This window comes from Coenobita brevimanus, chromosome 112 (assembly GCF_032717465.1).
Source record: "Coenobita brevimanus isolate Jiangsu-jjx chromosome 112, ASM3271746v2, whole genome shotgun sequence".
Classification (NCBI taxonomy): domain Eukaryota; kingdom Metazoa; phylum Arthropoda; class Malacostraca; order Decapoda; family Coenobitidae; genus Coenobita; species Coenobita brevimanus.
This window is the reverse complement of record NC_137065.1, coordinates 21,650,588-21,675,139: the sequence shown is the minus strand read 5'-3', so window position 1 is coordinate 21,675,139 and position 24,552 is coordinate 21,650,588. Positions and strand designations below refer to the sequence as shown.

General features: G+C 42.2%; 1 protein-coding gene across 1 annotated transcript in view; it reads right to left on the bottom strand.

The window, feature by feature from the left end:
* Positions 1-24,552, bottom strand: part of LOC145418133 (uncharacterized) — a 191,710-nt gene that overhangs the window by 53,512 nt on the left and 113,646 nt on the right. Inside the window, exons 4-5 of the mRNA XM_080286656.1 lie at positions 21,043-21,183; positions 19,098-19,235 (exon numbers count right to left, since the gene is read on the bottom strand). Coding sequence (XP_080142782.1) covers positions 19,098-19,235; positions 21,043-21,183 — 279 coding nt within the window. The remainder of the gene's footprint in view (positions 1-19,097; positions 19,236-21,042; positions 21,184-24,552) is intronic.

Sequence of the window (24,552 nt, the reverse complement as noted above, 5' to 3'; positions counted from 1 at the left end):
ACATTCCCTTCTCATATCCTTTGACTAATGCAAGAAAGCCTTAGTTTAACCATGCTTATTCTAATGCTGTCCACAACTAGGAGAGGGCCTATAAAAGGTACCAGAGCCAACCAACCCCTGAATCATCTCTTTTTTAAATTTCTGCTTGGAATCGTGCTACGTCTGTTCTTCACTCTGCTAAAAATAATTTCATCCGTACTAAATGCTCTCAACTCTCCAACTCGAATTCTTCCCGCTTCTTCTGGTACCTGGCCAAAAACCTTTCTAACAACTTTACCTCATCATCCTTCCCTCCTCTTTTCTATTCTGATGGCTCTGTAGCTGTTTCTTCTACTGATAAAGCAGATCTCTTCGCTCAGATTACCTCCTTCAATTCCACCTTAGACGATTCCGGTGCTGTTCCTCCATCACTCTGACTTCCTCATGGCTGACATTAAAATTACTTCACCTGATGTATTTTCTGCCATCACTGGCCTCAATACTAACAAGGCATATGGGTCTGATGGAGTCCCTCCTGTTGTCCTCAAGAATTATGCTTCTGTGCTTACAGCCTGCCTATCTATCAACTTGTACCTTTCCTTCTTGCTGGAAGTTTGCTCTCATTCAGCCAGTCCCAAAGAAGGGTGACCATTCCCAACCCTGTAACTATCGCCCAATTGCTTATCCTGTGTCTCAAAAGTTTTCGAGTCAATTCTTAACAGAAAAATTTTAAAGCATTTGTCTTATCATAACCTTCTTTTAGATTGTCAGTATGGGTTCCGTCAGGGATGCTCCACTGGCATTCTTCTCACATACCTTTCAGACTCCTGGTCATCCTCCTTTTGGGACTTTGGCAAAAACTTTGCCATTGCGCTTGACATGTCAAAGGCTTTCGATCGAGTCTGGCATGAATCTTCAATTTCCAAACTATCTTCTTACGGTTTCTATCGTTTTATCTGTGCATTTATCTATATCTTCCTTTCTGGTCGCTCTATAGCCACTGTTGTAGACAGCCACTGTTCTTCTCCTAGATCAATCAACAGTGGTGTTCCTCAGGGATCTATCACCTACTCTGTTCCTTTTATTCATCAATGACCTTCTAAGCTGTACATCTAACCCAATCCACTCATACGCTGATGATTCCACCCTTCACCTTTCCATTTGGTTCTCGCAACGTCCATCTCAGCAGTTACATCGACAGACAAGGGCTGAGGCTATGACACACCTAATGTCTGACTTGGCTCATATCTCTGACTGGGGTAGTAATAATCTTGTTTTTAATGCACCAAAGACTCATTTCTTACACCTACCAACTTGACACAATCTTCCACAGGAGTACCCACTATTGTTTAATAATAACCAGCTCAATCCTGCGTCATCCTTAAACATACTCGGGGTTTCATTCCCTCTGGACTTCTCATGGAAACATCATATTACATATCTTGTAAAATCTGCTTCCAAGAGATTAAGTTTGCTAAGCCGACTCCGTACCTTCTTTACCTCTGCACAGGTGAGGACTTCATACACGGGTTTTATTCTCCCCTGTGTAGAGTACAACTATCATTTGTGGGGAGGCTCCCCCCATACAACTCTTCTCAATAGGGTGGAGTCAAAGGCTTTTCGTCTCGTTAACTCTCCTACTCTTACTGGCTTCCTTTAAATTCTGTTTCTCCGCCTCACTGTTGCATCTTTGTCTCGTTCCTATCGCAACTTCAATGGTCACTGCTTCTCTGAACTGTTTGCTTGCATCCCTCCACCTCTACGAGGGGCGTGTAACACCTGTCTAGCAACAAACTCTCATCCATTTTCTGTCCAGCTCTCTAATGCAAGAGTTAACTGTTATTCTCAGTCCTTCATTTATGCAACAGACAACTCTGGAACTGTCTTCCTCTGTCTGTATTTTCTACTTCCTATGATCTCCAGTCTTTCAAACGCAGTGTCCAGGCATCTCAAAATGAATGGATCTTGAATTTGGCTCTCGTTTGTATTGTTTTTGTTTTTGTCTTTTTCTTGGAAGGAACGGTTTGCGGGCTCCTGGCCTTTGGTTCCTTCTTCCTTACATAAACAAAAAAAATGTGTAGCGTGCAGAATAACCCACCAAGGATTAGGTGTTACAAAATTTCCAAAGTCGCTTATAAGGCCAACCTCAGTGTCTGCTTCATGAAATGAGGAATATTTCAAGCAAGGGGAATCAATGTGATGACTCCACGCCCCCAAATCTTTAAGTGATGTGAGATATGAAGTCATAATAAAAATTCTAAATCAAAAGCCCGTTCTTTAGCCCCATCAATCCAATGACGGATATTTTGATTCTGTTCACAGTCACCCCACGCTGTTACATTCAGTTTTGCAAAGGCCTCTCGTACTGAAGGAGTTAATGAAGGCTTTATACAGGGTAGTTTGTAAACAGCGCTCCAATCGAAACACCTGGTAGCAACTTCTGTGTTGCGGGGACGGCTGAAACTGCTGGTGTGGACATGGGTGTGGCAGTGGGAGTACGAAATGTAGGATAGGTACTGATTGCGCTGACCAAGTCGTTTCCGCAACACATGAGAAATCACCCAGTGAAGTCTTACGAAGATAGTTTTATACATATGAACCATCCTGTATAACCCATCGGGAAGCCCCTCGTGAGTTGAACAATATCATCAAAAGTTGGCAAGAAAAATAATCTTTGGATGATTATGACTAAAGAAATACATGTGTCACAAACCCGCCTTTCTACAGTAGATAGGGTATATGCTGTCACTCACATTAATTATCGAGGGAGGAAGGGGAATAGTTTTCACCTTGACATTAATCAAATACCTCTGCAGCTATTTCACGTTGCTCAGTGGCAGAAGACAATGTTACGGCTCTACTCGTGTATCCTCTCCATGGCGCTTTTTCATGACTAGTACGATAATTTACTGTTACTCTTTTGCTTCAAATTAACACTGAAGATGGAGAGATGGCAATTTTAAGCCAAGTTAAAGAGGAAAGAGTATAACTAACGAGTCACATTCACCTCCCCTCCTCCCTTCCATCCGACAGATGTGGCTACTCCTTAGCAAGTATCCTCCCCGGAACGTCAGTTTTGGATACGGCCCTGCTACAGGATTCACAAAGCAAACTTTTGATCAATTGCATGTCTTTACTCAGATTTTGATGTGCAGGCAGGAGTAGGAGACTGCAGAATTTACTCTCGACTCTTATTTTTCTGTGGTAACAAAGACTTACCAACGACAAGGAAGTTATGATGATATGATTTATGTTTATGCAGGAATGAAAAAAAAAAAAAGAAAGAAAGAAAGAATATGGAAACTTCTCATGCCTCTTGTATTTCCTGCATAAACGAAATCTGAGTTACATTCATGGCTTCCACACTTGCTTACCTGTTTATGTGCAGGACGATTGTTTGAGGGTGTGTTTGTGTTCAAATTAAGGTATGAATGATATGGACGTATTTGGTGCAAAAATGTACAATATCAAGAGTGAGAGAAGGGGAAATGAGATTGTTAACTTTTCAGCTCCAGAACGATGTTGTTCTTGTCGCTACCCGATTAGGGTATTGTATTGTATTCTCAAAATGATCGGATCTTGAATTTGGCTCTCTATTGTATTTTGTTTTTCTCTTGGAGGGAACTGTTACTGCGGGCTCATGGCCTTTGGTTCCTTCTTCCTCGCATAAAAAAAAAAAAAAAAAAAAAAAAGTAGAAGCCCTTCTAAGGAAATTAATGAAGACTATATGTACTCCCCACAGTTCAGAATGCATACGAGTACCCTAGGTGAATATTATCATCAGCAGATTTTTTCAATACATATTCGCTGTTTTACGCTCCAGCGGGGTCAACAGGAGAAAGCTGCTTTATCCACTGCATTCTGTCTCTCAGTTCTCGTATGTAATGTCTACACAGAAATTTTAAGCGAGACACGAGCGGGCCTCGATGATGCTGTTATCCATCGTCCCTCAGAGGTAGTACAGTGTGAGTGGCGGTGTGGCCAAAAACCTGATGACTGACCTTCCAAAATACTGGCAAGCGGAGGATTCAACCACATTCACACAGATTCCAGCAGAACCTACAACACATACATTATCCTTTCAACACATTTACAAGTTATTCTCTGGGGATAGCGGAAAATACAAGTCGCTTCTTTCTGGGTGGCGTACAGGTAACCAAAAGTGTCGAAGTAGGTGGCTAGAAACCCTTCTCTCCTTGCTGGATAACTTTTCAAAACGAAAGTTCGCCTATAGACAGCAAGTATATAAGTTACATTGTCAACATTGTCAAGAGAATGCTGGATAGTCTCCACGCATCAACAGTACACAGACACACCTCAGTTCACAGTACAGAGATGATGAATGACTATACAAGTACATTAGATAAAAATTATAAATTTGCGTTTATATCGCGTCACCTTTGATCCCATAAAATCCTTAATAAAGATGTCTGAATGTGCCCATAGAACGTTTCCATGTACCAAGCTTGAAGCAAACGTGAATAAATAAAGGAATGGCCCCTGACCGAATAATGTTTGAGAGAAAGATTTAAAAAAAGGAAGAGAAAGAAAAGAAGGAAACTCAGTAAATACTGATCTAAACACACCATTGGATAAAGTGGGAAAGTAAATTTTTTAATCAGCTCATCAGTACTATGTTTTGATTATCAATAAATTATCACAACAGTGTGATTACAAGTAAATCATAATACGAACTGCATAAAAAGCGCAGTGCTGCATACAGGAGTATTCATGGAGAATTATGGAATTCTCAGATTATTGTGCACATAATTATACAGAACAACCATCTATGGCTTTGCAAAGAGTTCAGAGAGAGATGGTCACAGAACAGTGGCTGCAATAACTGGCTTCAGTCTGCTGACGCTCTGCCAAGATAAAAGTGAGGCTAATAGAAGGGCAGATGGTATTCAGCAGAGAGGAAGCTGAAAGAAAATGCTACAGTGATGCTAAAGTTAATGGAAAGAGCGTCAGATACTGGTTGCCGACAACTCATTTGGTTCGTATCCAGCAGCGGTGGCGGCAACAACTCCTCTCTCCATCATGGCCTCTTCCTCTACTGCTACAGCCTACGACCCGTCGAGGGGGGCTGACACTGGCAGAATCGGGCCTGAAGGAGGAGAGCAGACCATCAAAGGCACCGTAAAGTGGTACAGCGTGAGGGCGAGATACGGGTTCATCCGGCGCCAGGATACTAGTACCGATGTATTAGTGTCCGCTTCCGGGATCGCTGCTTCCACTTCACGGCGCCTCTAGCGCTCATTATGTGAGGGCGAGACAGTTGAATTCCACGTTCAACAGACACCGAAGGGTCCCGAGACTAGGGACGTCACTGGACTGGGGGGTGCAATTTTGCAAAGCTCTGCCTATGCACGGCGGCGCCCCACGGCCCATGGGCGCCGGCCTGCGGATCCCCGATGTCCTGGTGATGTTGATACGATTGTCATCATGTGAATCGCGACGGCGAGGGCGTTCTGTGGTGATGACAAAGCTGCGATGCTTGTTCTTCTCCCCCAGATATTTGAGAAGAACGGGCTGCCGCGCTTTGTCATCCCTCAGAGCTTCGCTCGTGATGCACAGGCAGCCCCTCGTCAGGTGCTTCGTTCAGTCACGCTGCAGCCTCCTCAACCCCGCAGAACAGCGCGGAAAAGGCTGCAGCTCGACGCTCCGATAAACAAGGCGACTACCACCACCAATGCCAGCCCTTCACAGCCCATGGACACCGATCACGCCTACCCTGACATAGACCTGCACCACACATCGCCAGCCACTGAGGAGGACACCGCCTCTCCCGTCCCGCCCATCTTCCAGGACGTGGAAGACTGTCCTTCCACCCCATCACCATCTGCTGACGGTATGTCACCGGCCGATCCTCAGCCCACTTAGGAGGTGTGCCCTTCCCATTCTCCCACCCCACCACCACCGAGGAGGAACAAGGGGAAGACACCTACGAAACCGCCTGACACTAAACACCGTGCCGTGCCTCGTGACGCCTGCGATCACACGTCTAGAATCCCTTCTCCTGCCGACGTCAAACGCCCGCCTATCTCCATCGACCCTGACGAATTCGCCAGGCACTCTCACCAGCAGCTCTTCAAGTCCAACTTCCTCAACTTGCTCTCCAGCCGCGTCACCTATCCTTCTTAATTTCCTCCTGCCGCCTAGCAACTGCTACCTCTTCATCACCTGCTCTTCACTGGCGGGCCTCACAATATAGGCCCGCTTCCACTCTGATCCCTTCAGGTGGAAACATCTACACAACAACAACAACTCATTTGATCGTAACTGGAAAAGACACATACAGTATTTTCCTATCATGATTTAAATTTTTCAACAAACTGTGTGGTATGTACGAGTAACGACACTTTGATGGCTTGGTGCTAACTGTGTGTGTGTGTGTGTGTGTGTGTGTGTGTGTGTGTGTGTAATTATACTCGTATAATATATATGGAGAGAGAGAGAGAATTCGAAAATTATAAACCGCGAGGATTCGAACCAGCGCTCATAAGTAGGCCTACAGCAGCTTACCGACTTTGCTATCCAGCCAGAGAGAGAGAGAGAGAGAGAGAGAACCGAGGTGCTACCCAAATGTTCCCGAAATTTGACTAAAGAAGGATAGAATCCTATGTCAAGTCCAAATGACCACTGTCCCCTTCAAAGTAATCTCCTTGGGCGTGCAGACATTGATCCCAGCGCTTCTCTCATGATCAGAACGCTTTCAGGAAGTCCTTGAGGATCAGCTTGTTCAGGACCTTCTGAAGTTCCTCCTGGGTCTCCTCAGTGGTGTCAGATCTTAATCCTCTCAGCTGGATTTTCATTTTCAGAAAGAGGAAAAAATCACAGGGGGCCAAATCTGGTGAATACGGGGGGTGGGAGGCATCAGCCATTTTTTTTAATGCCAAAAAATGCTGAACTACAACGGCTATGTGTGCCGGTGCATTGTCATGAGGCATTTGTTTGTGCATCCCTTGTCTGGACGTTTTTACCTCACATCCTCCTGGAACCATCTCAAAACGTCACAGTAGAACTTTGACGGTCTGTCCTTGAGAAACGAATTCTTTATGAACAATGCCCTCCATGTCGAAGAAAATGATGAGCACTGGCTTCACATTGCTCTTGACCTGACGTGTTTTCTTTGGTCGTGGCGAAGCTGGGCTCTTCCACTGCGATAATTATAGTTTGGTTTCTGGGTCATACCCGTAAACCCAGCTTTCATCACCAGTAATGACACTTGAGAGGATGTTAGGGTCCTTTCTGGCTATTTTCTTAAGCTCCGTGCAGACCTCCTCGCGATGCTGCTTTTCCTCAAAACGCAGGTGCCTCGGGACAAACTTGGCGGTGAGTCATGTCAAGGTAGCCAGACAAATGCGTTGGCAAGTTCCATATGACAGGCTAACAATGTCACAAACATCGTGGACTGCCCTCCTGAGATCTTCAAGGATGGTTGCACGAACGTTGGCGACATTGTCAGGAGTTGAACTGGTGGAGAGGCAATCAGAACGTGCATCGTCATCTGTTTGACGTTCATCCATTTTTATAATACTTAAACCAGTCGTAGGTTTGTGTAACCCCCAAAGCATTGTCACCAAATGCTTGTTCTAACATTTTATGAGTTTCTGCCGTTCTTCCCGAGTGTCACATAAGATTTGATGTACACACATTGCTCTTTCACATCCTCCAGATCACAAAGTTCGCTTGCACTGCCACCTGGTACCCACACACCGTACGACAAGCGGTTTCCGCCCTGTTTTCAAATTTCGTGAACTTTTGGATGGCACCTCGTAGATAGATAGATAGATAGATAGATAGATAGATAGATGATAGATAGATGAAGCCTACATCACTAATACTTGTGAAATACTGAATAATATGGTAGTATAACTTGCTAATAAAAGGAAGCATGGAATATCGAGCTTTCGTACATTGTTTCAAGATACCTTAAGGGTAGCATTGTATGATGGTATTTGTATTACTGTATAACTTATCAGTATATTGTGTAGTTATGTGTTAGCTTTTTTACTGGATCATAATGAATATTGATTTGTATGTGTAATTTTACTATGGATACGAAAGGAATTTCTACTACTGTTTTGCTAAGCATTCAAGTTAAGTTTGTAAGATTTCATTTTATTATTTTTATTTTAAACTCATGCAGTTATTTGAAGCTGTATCAAAATTGATTCAGTTGCTGGCATCTGAGATATAGTAATGGAGGGATGTATAAACTCTTCTCCCCCCCCCCTCCACAACCTTGTATAACCCTGAAGATGTCTTGAAACAATAGACGAGTGCTTGGTATTACACGTTCCTTTTTCCAAGAGAGTTGTACTCCATATAGATAAATAATGGATGGATAGATAGACCGATAGATAGGCTGATGGACAGAAAAAAGACAGACATAGATAGATACAGATAGAGATGTATCAATAGATAGATAGATAGATAAGGAAAATAATAGCAAAATAAATTCTATCATCCCGATACCTTATTTAGAGTTATTTAGGTTTCAGATTTGGTAAGATTAAAGATGTAAGTTCTAACTGCAAATAATTCCATCAGCTGAATGCTAGATGTACGAGTATGTTTTATGCTGATCATTGGACGCTTTTCTTCAAATCTGATCAAACACTGCATTATTGTTTAACGTTGTCGCTTGATATTAATCACAACCTAAAAGCGTTATTTCATAAGTATATCAACATGCAGAGAGAAGAGGGAGACGTAATGGTGTAGTTCGTAGTACATGATGAATAAATTATGTGAGGTATAATATTCGGGTGTGATGCAGGCAAGCATTCGAGAAACACAAAAACTCATTCCTCGTATAAGCCCATTCATCCCGAGGTGTCCCGTGACAACCAGTGCACGAGCGAGGACTGGTGCAGCTCGGGTGGGAAGAGAATCTGAAGCTACACTGTGAAAAATACATCGGAGCGGTGTGGTGGCTGACGGAGCACCGATAATCAATGCAACCACAAGGGTCACTACCACACGTCGATACCCCTCCACCTATGTGCCTCTCCATATGTTATTACACCGTTAATCAACTCACTTTCTTAGATTACACTTCATTTTAATAGATACTAGTTTCAGTTTTACTCAGCTTTGGGAGAGAAAACTGGTTTGAAGATATTATTTGTAACTGTTTCTGGCGCTCTCCCAACACGAGATTTCGCCAAAGCTGAACGAAATCTACAACACGCGTCAGCCACAGTAAATCCACCCACTGCTACAATACATTCAAAAATTTCTACCAATTGTTATACATTCTATACTGGACGAATATTCTCTCTCTCTCTCTCTCTCTCTCTCTCTCTCTCTCTCTCTCTCTCTCTCTCTCTCTCTCTCTCTCGCTGCAAATAAATCACTTAGGTACATTCATTTTTTTTTTCATTCATTGCCAGACGCCATGTATCCCAAACGGGGTGGCCAAGGGCTTAGAGTTAATTGTTTTACAGGAAGGGGCACTAATCCTCCACCAACCCCACTTGACATGTTGGTACTGCTAAACTATAAATATGCCGGTATCCACAACGAAAAAGGAAGCACGAAAATTCCTGAGTACTTTTGTTTTCGCGTCCTCATGGGTGACTGTCTTTCCGAATATGTGAATACCCAACAGCGCTCGGCAAATTTCGTGTTTGCTCCCTTTTCCTACATACGTATCACCACATTTATGATTAACCTAGACCTTATTTATGTATTTGAACACACACACACACACACACACACACACACACACACACACACACACACACACACACACACACAGGGACAGAGAGAGAGAGAGAGAATATTCGCCATATACATAATGGATAACAACAGGTCAGTAACCCCATGCCACACACCAGAACTTGCTCAGATGTCATCACAGGGACACTGATTGCGTGTAAACATTACATAGGATCTCTCCCAGTTCCCGAGCCGCAGCGGTTGGGTAGGTACCGGGTGCACCTACAGATCCTCCTGAGTAGGGTTCCTCATAGCTGTATAATTAGTGGCTTTTGCAGATTCCGTAACACTTCTTTCTGAGAGACATATTCTACACACTTCACCCCACGCTCCTGCTGTATACTGTTGAAGCAAACTATGTCGATATTAATGCGATAGTGTTAACATGCAAATGAATGTTAATGTGTAATAAGGTGCTAACAGAAAAGAGCTACAAAGCCTTCCATGCGACTTTCAATACGGGGCTACCATAGTCGACCATTATTGATGGTAATGAACATTCAACAAGAAAAACTGGTATGTCCTTTCATGTGTTTTTATATATTTGCATCCTGTTGACTTCAATGACATACATGCTCACTCATAAACACAGCCACGCCAGCACCACAGATTTTCCCGTGCACTGCTCATCATACGCCGCCAAGACTTGTCACACACAAACACACACACCCATGCGTGAAGCAGTAGGTGCGTCGAGTCGTTTCTCCCGTGGCAGAAAGTGGTGTTCCGCGGGTCTTCAGACCAGTTGTCCTTCAAGACCCGTAAAACACGGGTTAGTGTGTAGACTGGTGTTGCCCCTCACATGTTAGGCATGTGCAAGCCATCTGCTCATTCGTTCACTAGATTATTATATATTCCACCTCACTTAAGCTCATTTTAAGTCATTCGTCCGTGCAGTCTTAATCCCTTAGGTTCATGACGTCTTGATTGTTTTATTCTTGTTCTCACCAAACAATACTATTCAGCTTGAACTAGCCCCTAAATGCAAGAGCTGGATATTCCACCCATTAACCCCATCATTGCTAGGAGGCATGTCAAAACTGAAGAAAATCGTCAGGTAGTGGGAAAATAGAAAAAGGTTGTAATCGTGTAGCAATGGTTAAATTTTGCTCATCCATATTTTCTTAACTCGTTTACTTGTTCTTCAAAGTGTGTTTTTAATCATCACTGCCTTTTTTCCCTCTCCTCATGGTTTAGGATGTTTATGCATTACATGTGCACACATGAAGAGGACATAACTGATATAAAAAGGAACATTAATCTATTCACTACAGTTTTGTTTAGTGTTGCTCCTACCTGAAGATTTTCATCAGTACACGAAAGCTCATTGTAAATGAAGGAGAGAATGAAGGCTGTATCTAGCACTTCCATTTCGAAAAGTTTCTCGTAAATGACATAATACAGTTCCAAATAGAAAGAATGTATTAAAAATTACGTACCTGGTCTGATAGGCTAGGAAGAGGGGTAGCTGAAAACCGCCTAAGATCACGAGAACACTGTCCATCTACTGCACATACATCGTATTAAATCTATGACAACTTTTTTCCCGGTCATTTTATTGCTGCTTTTATAGACGGCCACTCTTCTCTTAGAGCTATCAGTGGTTGAGTTCTTCAGAGTTCCGTTCTGTCACCAAGTCACCAACCGTCTTCCCTCATTTCATCAGTGAGAATCTGAGCTGCACATCTAACCCTGTCCAATCATGCGCTGATGACAGCACCCTTCACCCTCCGCCATTCCATCTGCTTTTCACAGCGACCATCACAGCGGGTATTTCAACAATCACGGGATGAAGCCATGGTACACATAATTTCTGACTTCGTTCATATCTCTGATTGGGATGAAACCTTGTTGTTTTTAATGCATCCAAAACTCAGTTTTGCTATGAACTAACGTCTTTTGTTCTTTTGATTTCCTCATATCTCCGTGACAGGAAAATAAGAGTAAAAGTAGATGATGTATATTCCAATTTCCTCTCAATTAACGCCGGCGTGGCGCACGGACCAGTTCTGGCCCCAACCCTGTTCCTGGTTCATATTAATGATCTCTTATCTGTCACCCACAATCCCATCCACTCATATGCAGATGACTCAACACTGCATAGTCCATTCACACTCAGACACCCATTTACAAAGTCTAATATCTCTACCTCTCAACTCAGTACAGCCATCTCCATAAATCAAGACCTATCTACGATAAGTGAATGAGGACAAAACAACCTTGTCTCATTTAATGCTAGTAAAACTAAATACTGTATATACAGTTTACTAATAGACAGATATTGCCAGATTCGTATATTACCTTCAGTACTACTAATATTCCCATCTCTAAAAGTATTGAAATTCTCAGCGTCTCACTTAACAGTGCCCTCAGCTGGACCTTTCATGTTAGATCACTTGCTAAAACTGCCTGAAAGAAACTTGGATTATTGTACAGAGTCCGTAACTTCTTCACTGACGAGCAGTTAGCTGTAATTTATAAAAGTCATGTGTGCTCTCAGCTTGAATATTGCTCACCCTTGTGGATTGGATGTGGAGAGGTTGCATTAAAACAACTAGACAAAATTCAGAACAAAGATGTTAGATTATCAACAACCCTGCCATTACAAATAAACTACCTCCCTTACAAGTAAAAAGGAATGTTGCCTCCCTTGCATTATTTTACAGATATTTTTATGGTAAATCCTCAGACGAAGTTGCGTCCATGGTGCCACCTCTCCATGCCTTCCCTCGTGCAGCACGGGCATCTGGTAGCGCTCATGACTGGAATGTCACTCAGCCATATTGCAGAACTTCTGCCTATCAGAATTCTTTCATTCCCTGTACTGCATCTTTTTGGAACTCGCTTCCCCAGAGCTGTTTCCCTCCAAACTTCAACCTACAACTGTTCAAGTCTAACTGTTACAGGTATTTTATGAATAGAGGAAGCCAGTAATCTGGTGTATGGATTTTTTTTTTTTTATTCATTTGTTTTCCTTCCTCTGTTCTGTTATTTAAAAAAAAAAAAAAAAAAAAAGTTTATACATCTTTCTACCCGCCAAAATTTTCCACAGCAGAATCCTTTAATATTCAACAGTACACAAGAGGTTGGAAGAAAGGCAGAAAATAAGAGAGAAGTGCAGGAGCGATTGGGAAAATATGATTTGGAGCTGATGGGGGACGTGGAAGGTGTGTGCAAGATATTCACAGAAGAAATCTGTGCAGCATGTGAGGTGGTGCGTGGGGTGAAGAGAAGACGAAAGGGAGTGCAAGGAACAACATGGTGGAATGAATGGGTGGGATAGGCTGTGGCGCTAAAGAAGAATGCATATAGTAAGTGGATGAGAAACAGGGGCGTGGGAGAAGTTGTGAGAAGGAAGAGAGTTATATGCAGAGAGGAAGAGAGAAGTGAAAAGATTAGTATGACAGAGTAATAAGAGAGTGGACGAGGAATTTGGAAGGAATTTGAGTGTAATGTGGAGGGAATGTAAGAAAATGTTCTGGAATGGGGTAAAGAGAGGTAGACAGGGTGATAAAGAAGTAAGTCGGGAAGCGAAAGACAAAAATGGTACATGGCTTGTGGAGAAGGGAAAAAAAGTTAGCAGATGGAGAGAACACTTAAAGGAATTGTTGAACACGAAGAATGAAAGTAATGCAAGTATAAGTGGCTGGAGAATGGCTGGGAGGAGGAGGGAGGTGAGAAGGAAGGAAGGAATCAGCAGGATGGAAGTAGTGGAAGCAATGTAGAGAGTCAAAATGGGGGAAGCCCCAGGAATTGATGGAGAGTGTGGTGAAATGTTGAAGCATGGGGAAGAGATAGTAATAGACTGGATATGGAAGACGTGCAGATTGACCTGGGAGGAAGGTGGAGTCCTAGAGGACTGGAAGTCAGGTATTATTATTCCCCTGTACAAAGGAAAGCGGAGAAAAAGAGGTATGTGGTAATCATAGGGGCATTTGTCTTCTTAGTGTAACAGAAAACTATAAGGTAGGATATACATTGACCGGGTTAGGGAAATAACAGAGGAATTAGTTGGAGAACAGGGAGGTTTTAGGAAGGGAAGATGTTGTGTAGATCAGATACCGTGTATACATTCTTAGGTCTTTAGTGGAAACGTTTCTAGAGAAGGGAAAGAAGTATGTGTGATGTTCATGGATTTGGATAAAGCATATGACTGGGTGGATAAACAAGAAAAGTGGAAAGTACTAAGGATATCTGGAGTAAATGAGAAGTTGCTGAATGCCGTGAAGAGTATGTATGAGAGTGCTAAGGCTGCAGTGCGTGTGGTTGGTGAACTGAGTGAATTTTTCTATTTGAAGGGTGGATTGAAACAGGGATGTGTCATGTCCCCATGGTTCTTCAATCTGTATATGAATGGGGTTATAAAAGAGATACAAGGCAGGGCAGTGGATATTGGAGCGACCCTAATAAGAGAGGGCAGTGTTTGGAAACTCCCTTCACTGTTGTTTTCAGGTGATACTGTATTGTTAAATGAAGACGAAATGGAACTGCAAAGCTTGGTGAATTTGTCTGGGAGTGTGTGTAGGAAACGGAATCTAAAGGTGAATGTAGGGAAGAGTAAAGTTATGGTCTCTGGGAGAAATGAAGTCACTGGATGTACAGTGCGGCTGGATGAGGAGGAAATGGAAAATATGAGTGCCTTTAAGTACTTGGGTAGTGTGATGAGGAAGGATGGAAGTTAAGAAGATGAAGTGCTTGAATGGGTACAACAGGGAAGAAAGGTTGTTCGTTCTTTGAAGGCAATGATAAAGAACAGGGAAGTGGACATGGAAGTAAAAGAAAGTCACTGCATGACAGTATTGTGATACCAACTCTTAACGTATGAAAGTGAAGCTTGGACCTTGTTGGAAGAACACAAGTCAAGAGTGAGAGCAGTGGAAATGAATTATATGAGAGGAATATGTGGAGGCAGATGGAGAGACATACTGACAAATGAGGAAGTGAAGGAGCGTTATGGTGTGGATGTGGATGTGATAGAGAACGTTAAGACAAATACACTGAGGTGGTTTAGCCCTGTGGAGAGGATGGAGAGGGAGAAACTAACGAGGAGAGTGTATGGGAGTGAGGTGGAGGGGAAGGGAGAGGGAGGAGGAGGCCTAGGATGAGCTGGAGGGATGGTCTGGAGAGGTATATGAGAGGGGGGGGGTGAGCTGGAAGCAAGGCACTGAAGTGGCATTGGACAGGACGACATGGAGGCGATTTGTTTGTGGCAGTCCTTACGGGATTGAGGTATCTGGCAATAGATAGATAAATAGACAAAACTGAATCCTTTACCGTCTCTCTTTAGGATGGAGTAAAGGTTTTCATCTCTCTCTCTCTCTCTCTCTCTCTCATGGCAAAACTATCTCAAGGCACTTTTAACACTTCATCATACCCACAGCAGCCTCAAAACTCTCTCGAACTTCCTTAATTATCTTACCTGAGGCAATTCTACCGATGCTTCTGTGATGAGGAAAGGTCATGCAATGGGAATTTGAGGATTCTGATGTGCATTTTGACAGGATATTTTAGGTCAAAGAGTGAAAACTGAGGACAGGATCACAGTTCTTTTATCTGTCCAGAATGACAAGAGTAACGGTGACTTCGTAAATAAACCAGTTATTCTACTTTGTGTGAGCTACAGTTCCCGTTTCAAGATTAAAACAGACTTCGAATCAGCGAGGCTGATGACAGACTACCGATCCTGGAGACAACGCCAAGTGTGAACTGAATATGAGAAGATATGTGAATAATGTAAAGTGTCGTTCTTGGAATAATTATTATAGATTTTCGCTGAAGTATACTTCAGGACAGAAATTGCAGCCAGTAATTCGTTTGAAAACCCCATCAATACAATGATGTCATTTTCTGGCTTATTATTGTGTATCAGATTATTTTATTTAGTTTAGAAGTACACTTAGTACTGAAGGAGTTAATGAAAGCAACATCTTTTTTAATGCAAGCCAGAAGGATCCACTTGCTGGAAGCCAGCAAAATTATATCCTCCAAGGAAAAACATTAGTTGAGAGTCAAATTCAAGATCTGTTCATTTCGAGGAGCCTAGATAAATTGTGTTTAAAAGACTCGAGGTCATAGGCAGAAGGAAATACCGACAGAGGAAGACAATTCCAGAGTTAACCTGTTACATACATTAAGGACTGGGTGTATCGACTAACTCTTGCATTCGGAAGTTGGACAGAAAAGGGGTGAGCTTGCTGCCAGACGGGTGCTATGCGCTCGCGGCAATATTGGAGGGATTCAAGCAGACAAGTCAGAAGAGCAGTGACCACTGAAGTAACGATAGAAAAGAGATAAAGATGCAGGAGTGTGGCAGTGACAGAGGTTGAAGGGAGTTGGTAAAAGAGGAGGAGCTGAGACGAAAAGCATTTGACTCCACTCCGTTGAGAAGAGCCTTATGTAGGGAGTCCACTCACACATGAGAGTTGGGGAGCCCAGTCACACATGAGAGCTGGGGAGCCCACTCACACATGAGAGCTGGGAAGCCCACTCACACATGAGAGTTGGAGAGCCCACTCACACATGAGAGCTGGGGAGCCCACTCACACATGAGAGCTGGGGAGCCCACTCACACAGGAGAAAAAGGGAGCTCACTCACATATGAGAGCTGGGGAGCCCAATCACACATGAGAGTTATCCTCTATAAAACCCTTGTATAAAGCCAACATCTGTGTGTTGGGTAAAGAAGGCACAAAGTGGTCTTTACACACCCTATCTCTTGGAGGTATATTTTGGAAGAGAGGTAATGTGATCTTTCCATGACAAATCCCGAGAGAATAATACCCCGTTATATTAAGAGATGATGTAGGACTGAATTGAATATGGTAATATATTAACGAATATTCCTATGGAAGATTATGGCGAATGGAAAGATGCAGAAACTGAGATTTGGATACATTTAAAATACTCAGTATTGCTTTTACCCCAATCAGTGATATGAACCAGTCAGAAATTAGGAGTGCCATAACCTCATTCTGTGTTTGATGAAGGGACCGTTGTAATGGACGCTGTGATAAGCAGATGGAAAGATGGTGGGTGGTCATCAGCGTATGAGTGGATAGGATTAGATGTACAGCTCAGACGGCCAGTGATGAATAGGAGGAAGAGATTTGGTGATAGGACAGAGCCCTGATGGACAACACTGCTGATAGCTCTAGGAAAAAATCGGCGACCGCCAACAGCAGCAACTATAGAACGACCAGAAAGGAAACTAGAGATGAAAGCACAGATAGAGAGATAGAAACCGTAAGAGGGCATTTTAGAATTAAAGATTTGTGCCAGCCTCGGTAGAAAGTTTTTGAGATGTCAAGTACAATGGCAAAGCTTTCGTCAAAATCCCGAAAGGAGAATGACCAGAAGAGGGTGAAAAGATGGACAGTGAAGCGTGCTGGCGGAACCCATACTGGCAATCAGAAAGGCGGTATTGTTGGACAGAGTAGAATTTGATATGAGTAGAATTTAAAATTATGTCCTAAGCTGGAGAAAACAAACAATGAAACATCCTCAAGGTGAAGGAACTAAACAAAGATAAGTACGTGGTGCACTTCAAATTACGTGGTATAAGTAGATTCTGGGGAATATATGATAGATGATATGCATGTCCAGAAATGAATGCCTGGGTATAGCGTTAATTCGACGGCTGAGAAACAATGGTGTTGTAGACGGTATGATCATACGATTGTAGTACAAAAGATAGAACTGAGACGAAGAAAAAAGAGTGAGTGAGTTATTCATACTGAAAAATAAAAATGAAAAGTTGAGGAACAAGGCAGAAGACGAACGAGACCTAAAGAAAAGTAGTACCAATGAACGGAAGCAAATTTACTGACCATGACCACAACCAATGATACAAAGTTATTAGTATCAGTGTAACCGAAGCAAACGGCAAATGTACTGACCGCGAAGATAGCAAAAGATAGAAAAGCAGTTTAGTAAACGGTAATGAACTGGAAACAAATATGCTGGCAACGGAGACGGCAAAACTTAGAAAAGTGGCTATAGAGCATTTGTTGCAAAGTGACGAAGATCCCAAATCGATTTCAGGTCAATTGATGACCAAGTGTAGTCAGGGCGGAGGGTCGACTTTATTAGATAGTAAGTGCGGTAGCACATACCATGTAGGTATGGCCCAGGTCCCGCTGGAGTTACTTGCATAAGGCATTAAGGCCTGCACATCAAAATGCTAAAGAAGACTGCTTTACGCATACGGACTAAAACTTTAGCTATAAAAGTGCAAAGCTAAGTAATAAGTCCCTAAAGTCTTTGTAGGATATGCGAACTCGGGTGGCAAGCATATTGACTTTGTTTTTCCTTTCTTTCTTTTTTCTTCATCAGTCATAACTTCAAAACGAAAAGTCATACACAAGCGTGTTAGGCACTCAAACACTTCATAACAACCGAGGACGTTTCCTACATAATCTGCGCAGCATTCAAGCTACAGAATGCGTGCTGCAGTCTACAGATTTGTTCTAGTACTCAGTCGTTTGCCAAGATATATAAAACTCCACGGATTCGCGTTGCCCAATTCCTCTTAAGGTCAAAGGAGGGAAACGTGGTCCAGAGTGGAACACAGCTCCATGCTGGAAAGTTGGTCTACCAGAAACATAGGTTCTTGGTTGAAAATAGGTCCATGGGGAAAATAGGTTTATGGAGGTAATAGGTCCACAGGGAAAACTTAGGTCCATGAGGAAAAATTGGTTCATGGTGAAAATTGGTCCAAGGGGGAAATAGGTCCAAGGGGGAAACTAGGTGACTGGTGACAATAGGTCCACGAGTAACAGGTTCACAGGGAAAACGGGTTCATGGAGGAAAAACTGCTAAGGCAGGAATAGATCCTTGGGGGGATATGGACAGGTGGGAGCTGGCACCCAGGGGTTGTAACCGCAGACACGTATTATAGTGTATAGTACGCCTTCAGTGGCTAGCATCGATAAAAAGATATGCTAGGAAACAAATAGTTGATTCTAAAATGATTGATAAGATGCTGGAATGCGAAAAAGTGCAGAAATACGCGATGTAAAAGCACAAAAACAAGTACCTGGGACAGGAGGAGATTCAGTTCTATACCCATGACTACATTCCACCAGCTACCAACGTTTTGTGGGCACAGTGTGGAATGAACTACTGGGTATAGAACTCTGAATTTCCCTTCATCCCAACTGCTGTCTTCTTTGTGTTTAATACTTCTGTTTCTACACTTTTTTCGTTCCTACATGGCAACAATCATTTCAAAGTTGATATTTTCTAATAAACAGTTATAAATATTCATACCTCATACCTAAGCTCATTGAATTTCATGGCACTGCGACTTTTGAAATAAGTTGTGGGAGTGGATCAGTTCCATCATATATAAGAAAATGGACTGTCAATGAATCGAAAACAAATGAACTCACCGCGAAGACTGCATTCTGAAGACCGAAGGGGATGGGCGTGAGGCGGGTGATGGCGATGACTTTGAAGGCGTGAGAACCCCCAAGCACCTCCAGCAATGACCTCAGTCGGCGGGACCTCACCAGCCTCCGCTGTACAACCTGTTATCAAGACATCAGTTGGTATTATTACGAATTCCATGACCTACGGAAAACATCAATACATACTGAAAATCACTGTGCCCTAACTTTTCCTAATCTAACCTAAGTTAACCTAACCTAACCTAACGTAACCTAATTTAATCTAATCTGACAACATAAACGGCCTCTGTAGGCGCCTCTCACCGATGGAAATGGACACGGTCTAGGCTAAACCCAGACTTTCAGTAAGCCAAGTGACCTTTGGTCCAAATTAGATAAAGTTTGCATCTTCATTCACCAATGGAGAAGCATGTTTCTTCTCATTTTGAAAATTATGATTCATAAGACCAAAATTCGACCATCATTGTCGTGTGGGCTTCTGCCTAGTCCTTCATATGCACTACCCCATCATTACTGCGTAAGACATAATTGCTATCTATTTATTGCCAGACGCCTTGATCCCAGTCGTGGTGGCCAGGAATAGACTGCTTCCAAGTCACCATGTCCTCCACCAGCAGGCTACCCTTCCTCCAGCACATGTCACCCTGATTCGCATACCTCCCCACCTCCACCCAATCCCTACACTTCATCGTCAATCATCTCTTCTCCTTCACTTCACCCATATACACCCTCCTAGTCAGTCTTTCAGTCTTCATTCTACATGGCCGATCGATCTCATGATACTTCTGATACCAGCACACCCACGTCAGCGCAACATTCTTGAACTGTCAGTTAACCATACAGGATCGAGACTTCAGAAATGTGTGTGAACTGTTGTGAAGGGGATCATATAGGACACTTGGAATGAAGGGATTCAGTATTGTGACTGATAGCTATAAAAGTTGATGGTGAGTTTCTGATGAGAACTGTGTTCATGAAAAATGCCGAAGGCGCAATACAGAACCAACACAGATACTAAATGCTTTCAGACATAAAGACAAGTCCAACCTCCCCCCACCATTCTCAAAACAAAGAGCAAATACAGAATGATTATAAACATGCCTTGTTGGATACGTGCTGAAAATAATTTACCTAACGAAATACAGAAAGATTTTCATTTATCAACATGGAAACTGGAGAGAGAGAGAGAGAGAGAGAGAGAGAGAGAGAGAGAGAGGAAGAGAGAGAGAGACAGACAGAGACAGATAGACAGGCAGACAGAGAAAGACAGAAAGACAGACATGCAGGGTAAAATTTCATTCAATTAAGTTCACGCCCAGAGTGTGGTATAAGATGAGTTCTTCGTAAATGGTATGGCAGAAACAAACTTGTCTGGATGTCGGTGCTGTTGAAGCCAGATGTCATCGAAGCTGATTGAAGATATTTGTCTGAAAGAAGCATTTCTTACAGTCATGGTGATACATGATCATTCTGGTTGTACTTAAAGTGTTCTGTTCACTGATCATCCTGTGAATCATTTCGCACATGTAGCGAAATCAGAATCAGCATCTGCCTCGCTGGAGTTTGTTTTGATGGACTGCAGTTAAGAATTCATGTGATGAAAGCACACAAAATGTAAAACAGCACTAATGCTGGGGAAGTGCCATAGTTACGATCGTAAAGTGTTTTAGTGCACAGAGTTATATCATCATCAACCTTTCTTTGTTACGATCACTGAGTGCCTCGGTTACAACAGTGGTGTGCTTTAGGTACGATCATCATGTGCTTTTCTACGGTCATATTGTGCGATCTTGATGTGCCTTTGTTAGTGCCATGGAGAGTGGTCATTGCGTGCCTTTGTTATCATCCTGGAGTGCCGTAGTTACGATCATCAGAGTCTCCCTTGCGCTCATGACTGTGATCTAGTTAGGATCTATGAGTGTCTTACCTGCCTGAGACACAGCCGTATGAGAAGGTGAGCTATGAGCACCCCGAGTGTAGCTGTGAGTACGGTGACGCCCAGGCCACACCACGTACCGAACATGTAACCCGCCGCTACGTTCACCACGATGTACCCCCACATGAACGGCTGGTGGTATGCAAGGTGGACACTGCATGTTATTACTCTCTCATTTTTAACTTGACCTAAATTTGCCATCTCTCCATCTTGAATGCTGAATTGGAATATTAGACTACATTAGAGTATTATGCCAGTAACGAAGAAGTGCCATGGAAATTATGTAAAACTGAAGCATTGTCTTCTCTGATACTGGACTACGTGATATAATCTGTAAAGGACGAAAATCTGGGCCTGGTTAAGGTGAAAAATTGCGTTGCTGATAGGACTTGTAGTTAATATTACACTCTCCCTTAAACCACACTGGCCGCCTTTTTTTTTTTTTTTTTTTTTTTCCAGGGTATTTCCAGGTAATTCCTTGATCAGCCGCATGAACACTGGAAAAGGGACAGCGAATGTTCGTTATTGGCATTACTAAGATGTGAATCATACTGCATTAAACCCACTCATTTGGATGACATTTTTTTTACAACACCCGCGCTCGTGGGCGCTATGCTTTGATCAGCCTGTATTTGTTTGTTTGTGTGTGTATGTGCCTGTCTGTTTGTCTGTCTGTTTGTCTGCCATTGTTAACAGAATAACTCATATCGGTTTTATCTAGTTTTAGTCAGATTTTTGAAAGAGTTGAGGATCAGCGAATGAGTAACACTCATTCTTCTGCAAACAATATGTCACAGGTCTGGGTCGAAGTTTGATCAATAAAAACCAACTTCAATCGTTTTTATTCTATTCACAACAAAACTTGGGGAAAGGGTTGAGGGTATGACAAGAGTGAAATTAATTTTGAGGACAGCCAGCCAAAGGTCAAGTTCACATGGCAAGGACAAAGTTCAACCCCTGTGTACACTTGTTAACACTAGTATGAAGTGAGCAAGAAAACTTTTATTATTCAAAACTGCACAGTGTTATGGGACCATAATAGTTTTGTGAATCATGAAATATAAAATTGAATACATCGACCTAGCGTTTACAGGGGAAAAAAATGTTCTAGCTTTAGTAGGTAAAAAGTTATTAGCCTCTGCAAACCGTGACTGTTGGGTCAGGCTGGGCCAGGCCACTCAGTGTAAGTATCCGCCCATACACCGATGATACACTTTTTCTCTCGCACGCAAAACTAACTCAGACATTTTTCATTTGAATTTCATCAAACATATTGAAAGGGTTGAGGGTCAGCCAAAGAGTAAAACATTTTTTAGAATAGGTCAAAGATCAAGGTCACAGGGCAAGATGAACTTAAAGTTTTTATTCGACTTAGACCAAACTATGTGGAAGGGTTGAGGATAAGGCAGTAATAACAGGATTCGATTTCGAAAAACAGTCAGAGATCAAGGTCACAGACTCACAGCAAAGGGTAAAAAAACAAAGATCACAATGCAAAATCAGCTTAAATAGTTTCTGTCTAATCTGAACCAGACTTGGTGAATAGCATGAAAGACGAGATTGAATTATGTGAAAAAATGTCAGAGATCAAGGTCACAGAGCAAGGTCAAGGTTCAACCCGTAGATCGGTGTGTCAACAAATTAAATGAAACAGATTTGCTTTGTTTGGATCAAATTTTGTAGATAAATTTACGATCATCCAAAACGTTGGTCTTTTTTTTTTTTTTTTTTTTTTTTTAAGAGCAATAGACCAGAGGTCAAAGTTACACTGAAATATCAACTTAAGTAGTTTTTATCCGATGTGTTTAACTTTACAGAAGGATTCAGCCTAAACCACGATAAAGGTATTCGAATGTGGGAACAGGAGGATAAAGGGATTCAATTTTGAGAACAATTAGTTGAAGATCAGGGTTACAGGGGAAGGTCAAGTGTCAAAGCTTCTGGGCAAAGTCAACTCACATGGATTTGAAAAACAAAGTTGGTAGGCACTAAACGAAGCAAATTGATTTTGACGGCAGCCTGTCAAATGTTAAGGTGACATGGTCTATACGGTAGACCGGTTGGTGGGCGCGGGTGTTGCACTCCGTGAATTCTCCTTCTTGGTGTATTCTTCTTCCCTTCAAAAGATAATATTTAATTCGAAAGAAGTTTTCCATTGTGAGAATTAGATATAACTCTCATTAACCCCTCCATAACAATAAGCCTTTGTTAAAATCAACAAAATCATCTAACAAAAGCAAAAATACATTGATGAAATACGTCATCTGCTTCAGGGGGTTAACCTGCTGCCTCTTCTAGCACAGTGTAACCCCCATGATTGGCTGCAAGCACAGGGCATGGTGGATACTGCTATGTTAGTCTTTTTATCAGCTGACAGAACTGGACTACTGTCACAAACTGAATACAAAGTCGTGGCTGCATGACATGCGATTTGCATGAGTTATGAGACATGAATGAGTTTTCTTAGTTACTATAGTCATTTTATTTTCAAATGACTGAGCTGAGTCGCTGTCACAACTTGAATAGTAAGACGTGTCCATGTAAAATTTGATGAAACTGATTTATGAGGTAGAAATGAGTCTTTTGGTTAGTACAGCAGGTTTTATTTAACCTGAAGGAAAATGGGTCACTGTAACAGAATGATTACGAGTATCAAGTCATGGTTGCATATAATTCGTTTAGTATTGGTTATATGGTAGGAATGAGTGTTCTTGGTGAGACCCTGGCATGATTTTTGGATCATACTATACTCCTCCTTGATCATTTCACTGATGACTTGACTCTTATACCGATATCTCAAAAACAAGGTGCATGAAGGGCTGCCCTCAGAGTAGAAAGCAGATACTGTGTGTCAGTTTCTGGTGTCATAGTGACGTGTGGCTTTACCTGAACAGCTTCAAGCCGGTGACTTTTTGTAAAAGTTAGTTCTTGCTACCTCTAAGTGACTCTCTCTCTCTCTCTCTCTCTCTCTCTCTCTCTCTCTCTCTCTCTCTCTCTCTCTCTCTCTCTCTCTCTCTCATTACATACCTTTATAAGACTGTCCGCACAAAGGATGAAGGACTCAACTCCTTCACTTCGAGTACGTATTTTTCACTAAATACTTGTTACCTTCAGACAATTCTATTACTTACGAACAGGAGAGATTAGATATAGCCTATAGTTATCCATTCAGTACAAGAGGTCTCTCTTAATTCAATAAAATTATCTAATGACAGGAATATAATAAACAAATACATTTGGAAGGTGGATGCTGTGTTCCCTATTAGCACCGGCATAGATTTTTTTGTCTTTTGCATCTGTTCTTTACCAGTTTATTTCTTCATATGGTGCATTAAAACTCTCTTATATGTTATGTACGTATTCATTATCAGTATTTATTATAATGAGCAAAAGACCACCATGATGTAGTATACAACATAATTCGCTGAAGAAAAGATACTTGAAAGCCTTCTAAACCAATCAGATTACTGTTCTTTCTGTTAGTCACCAACAAACCACTGG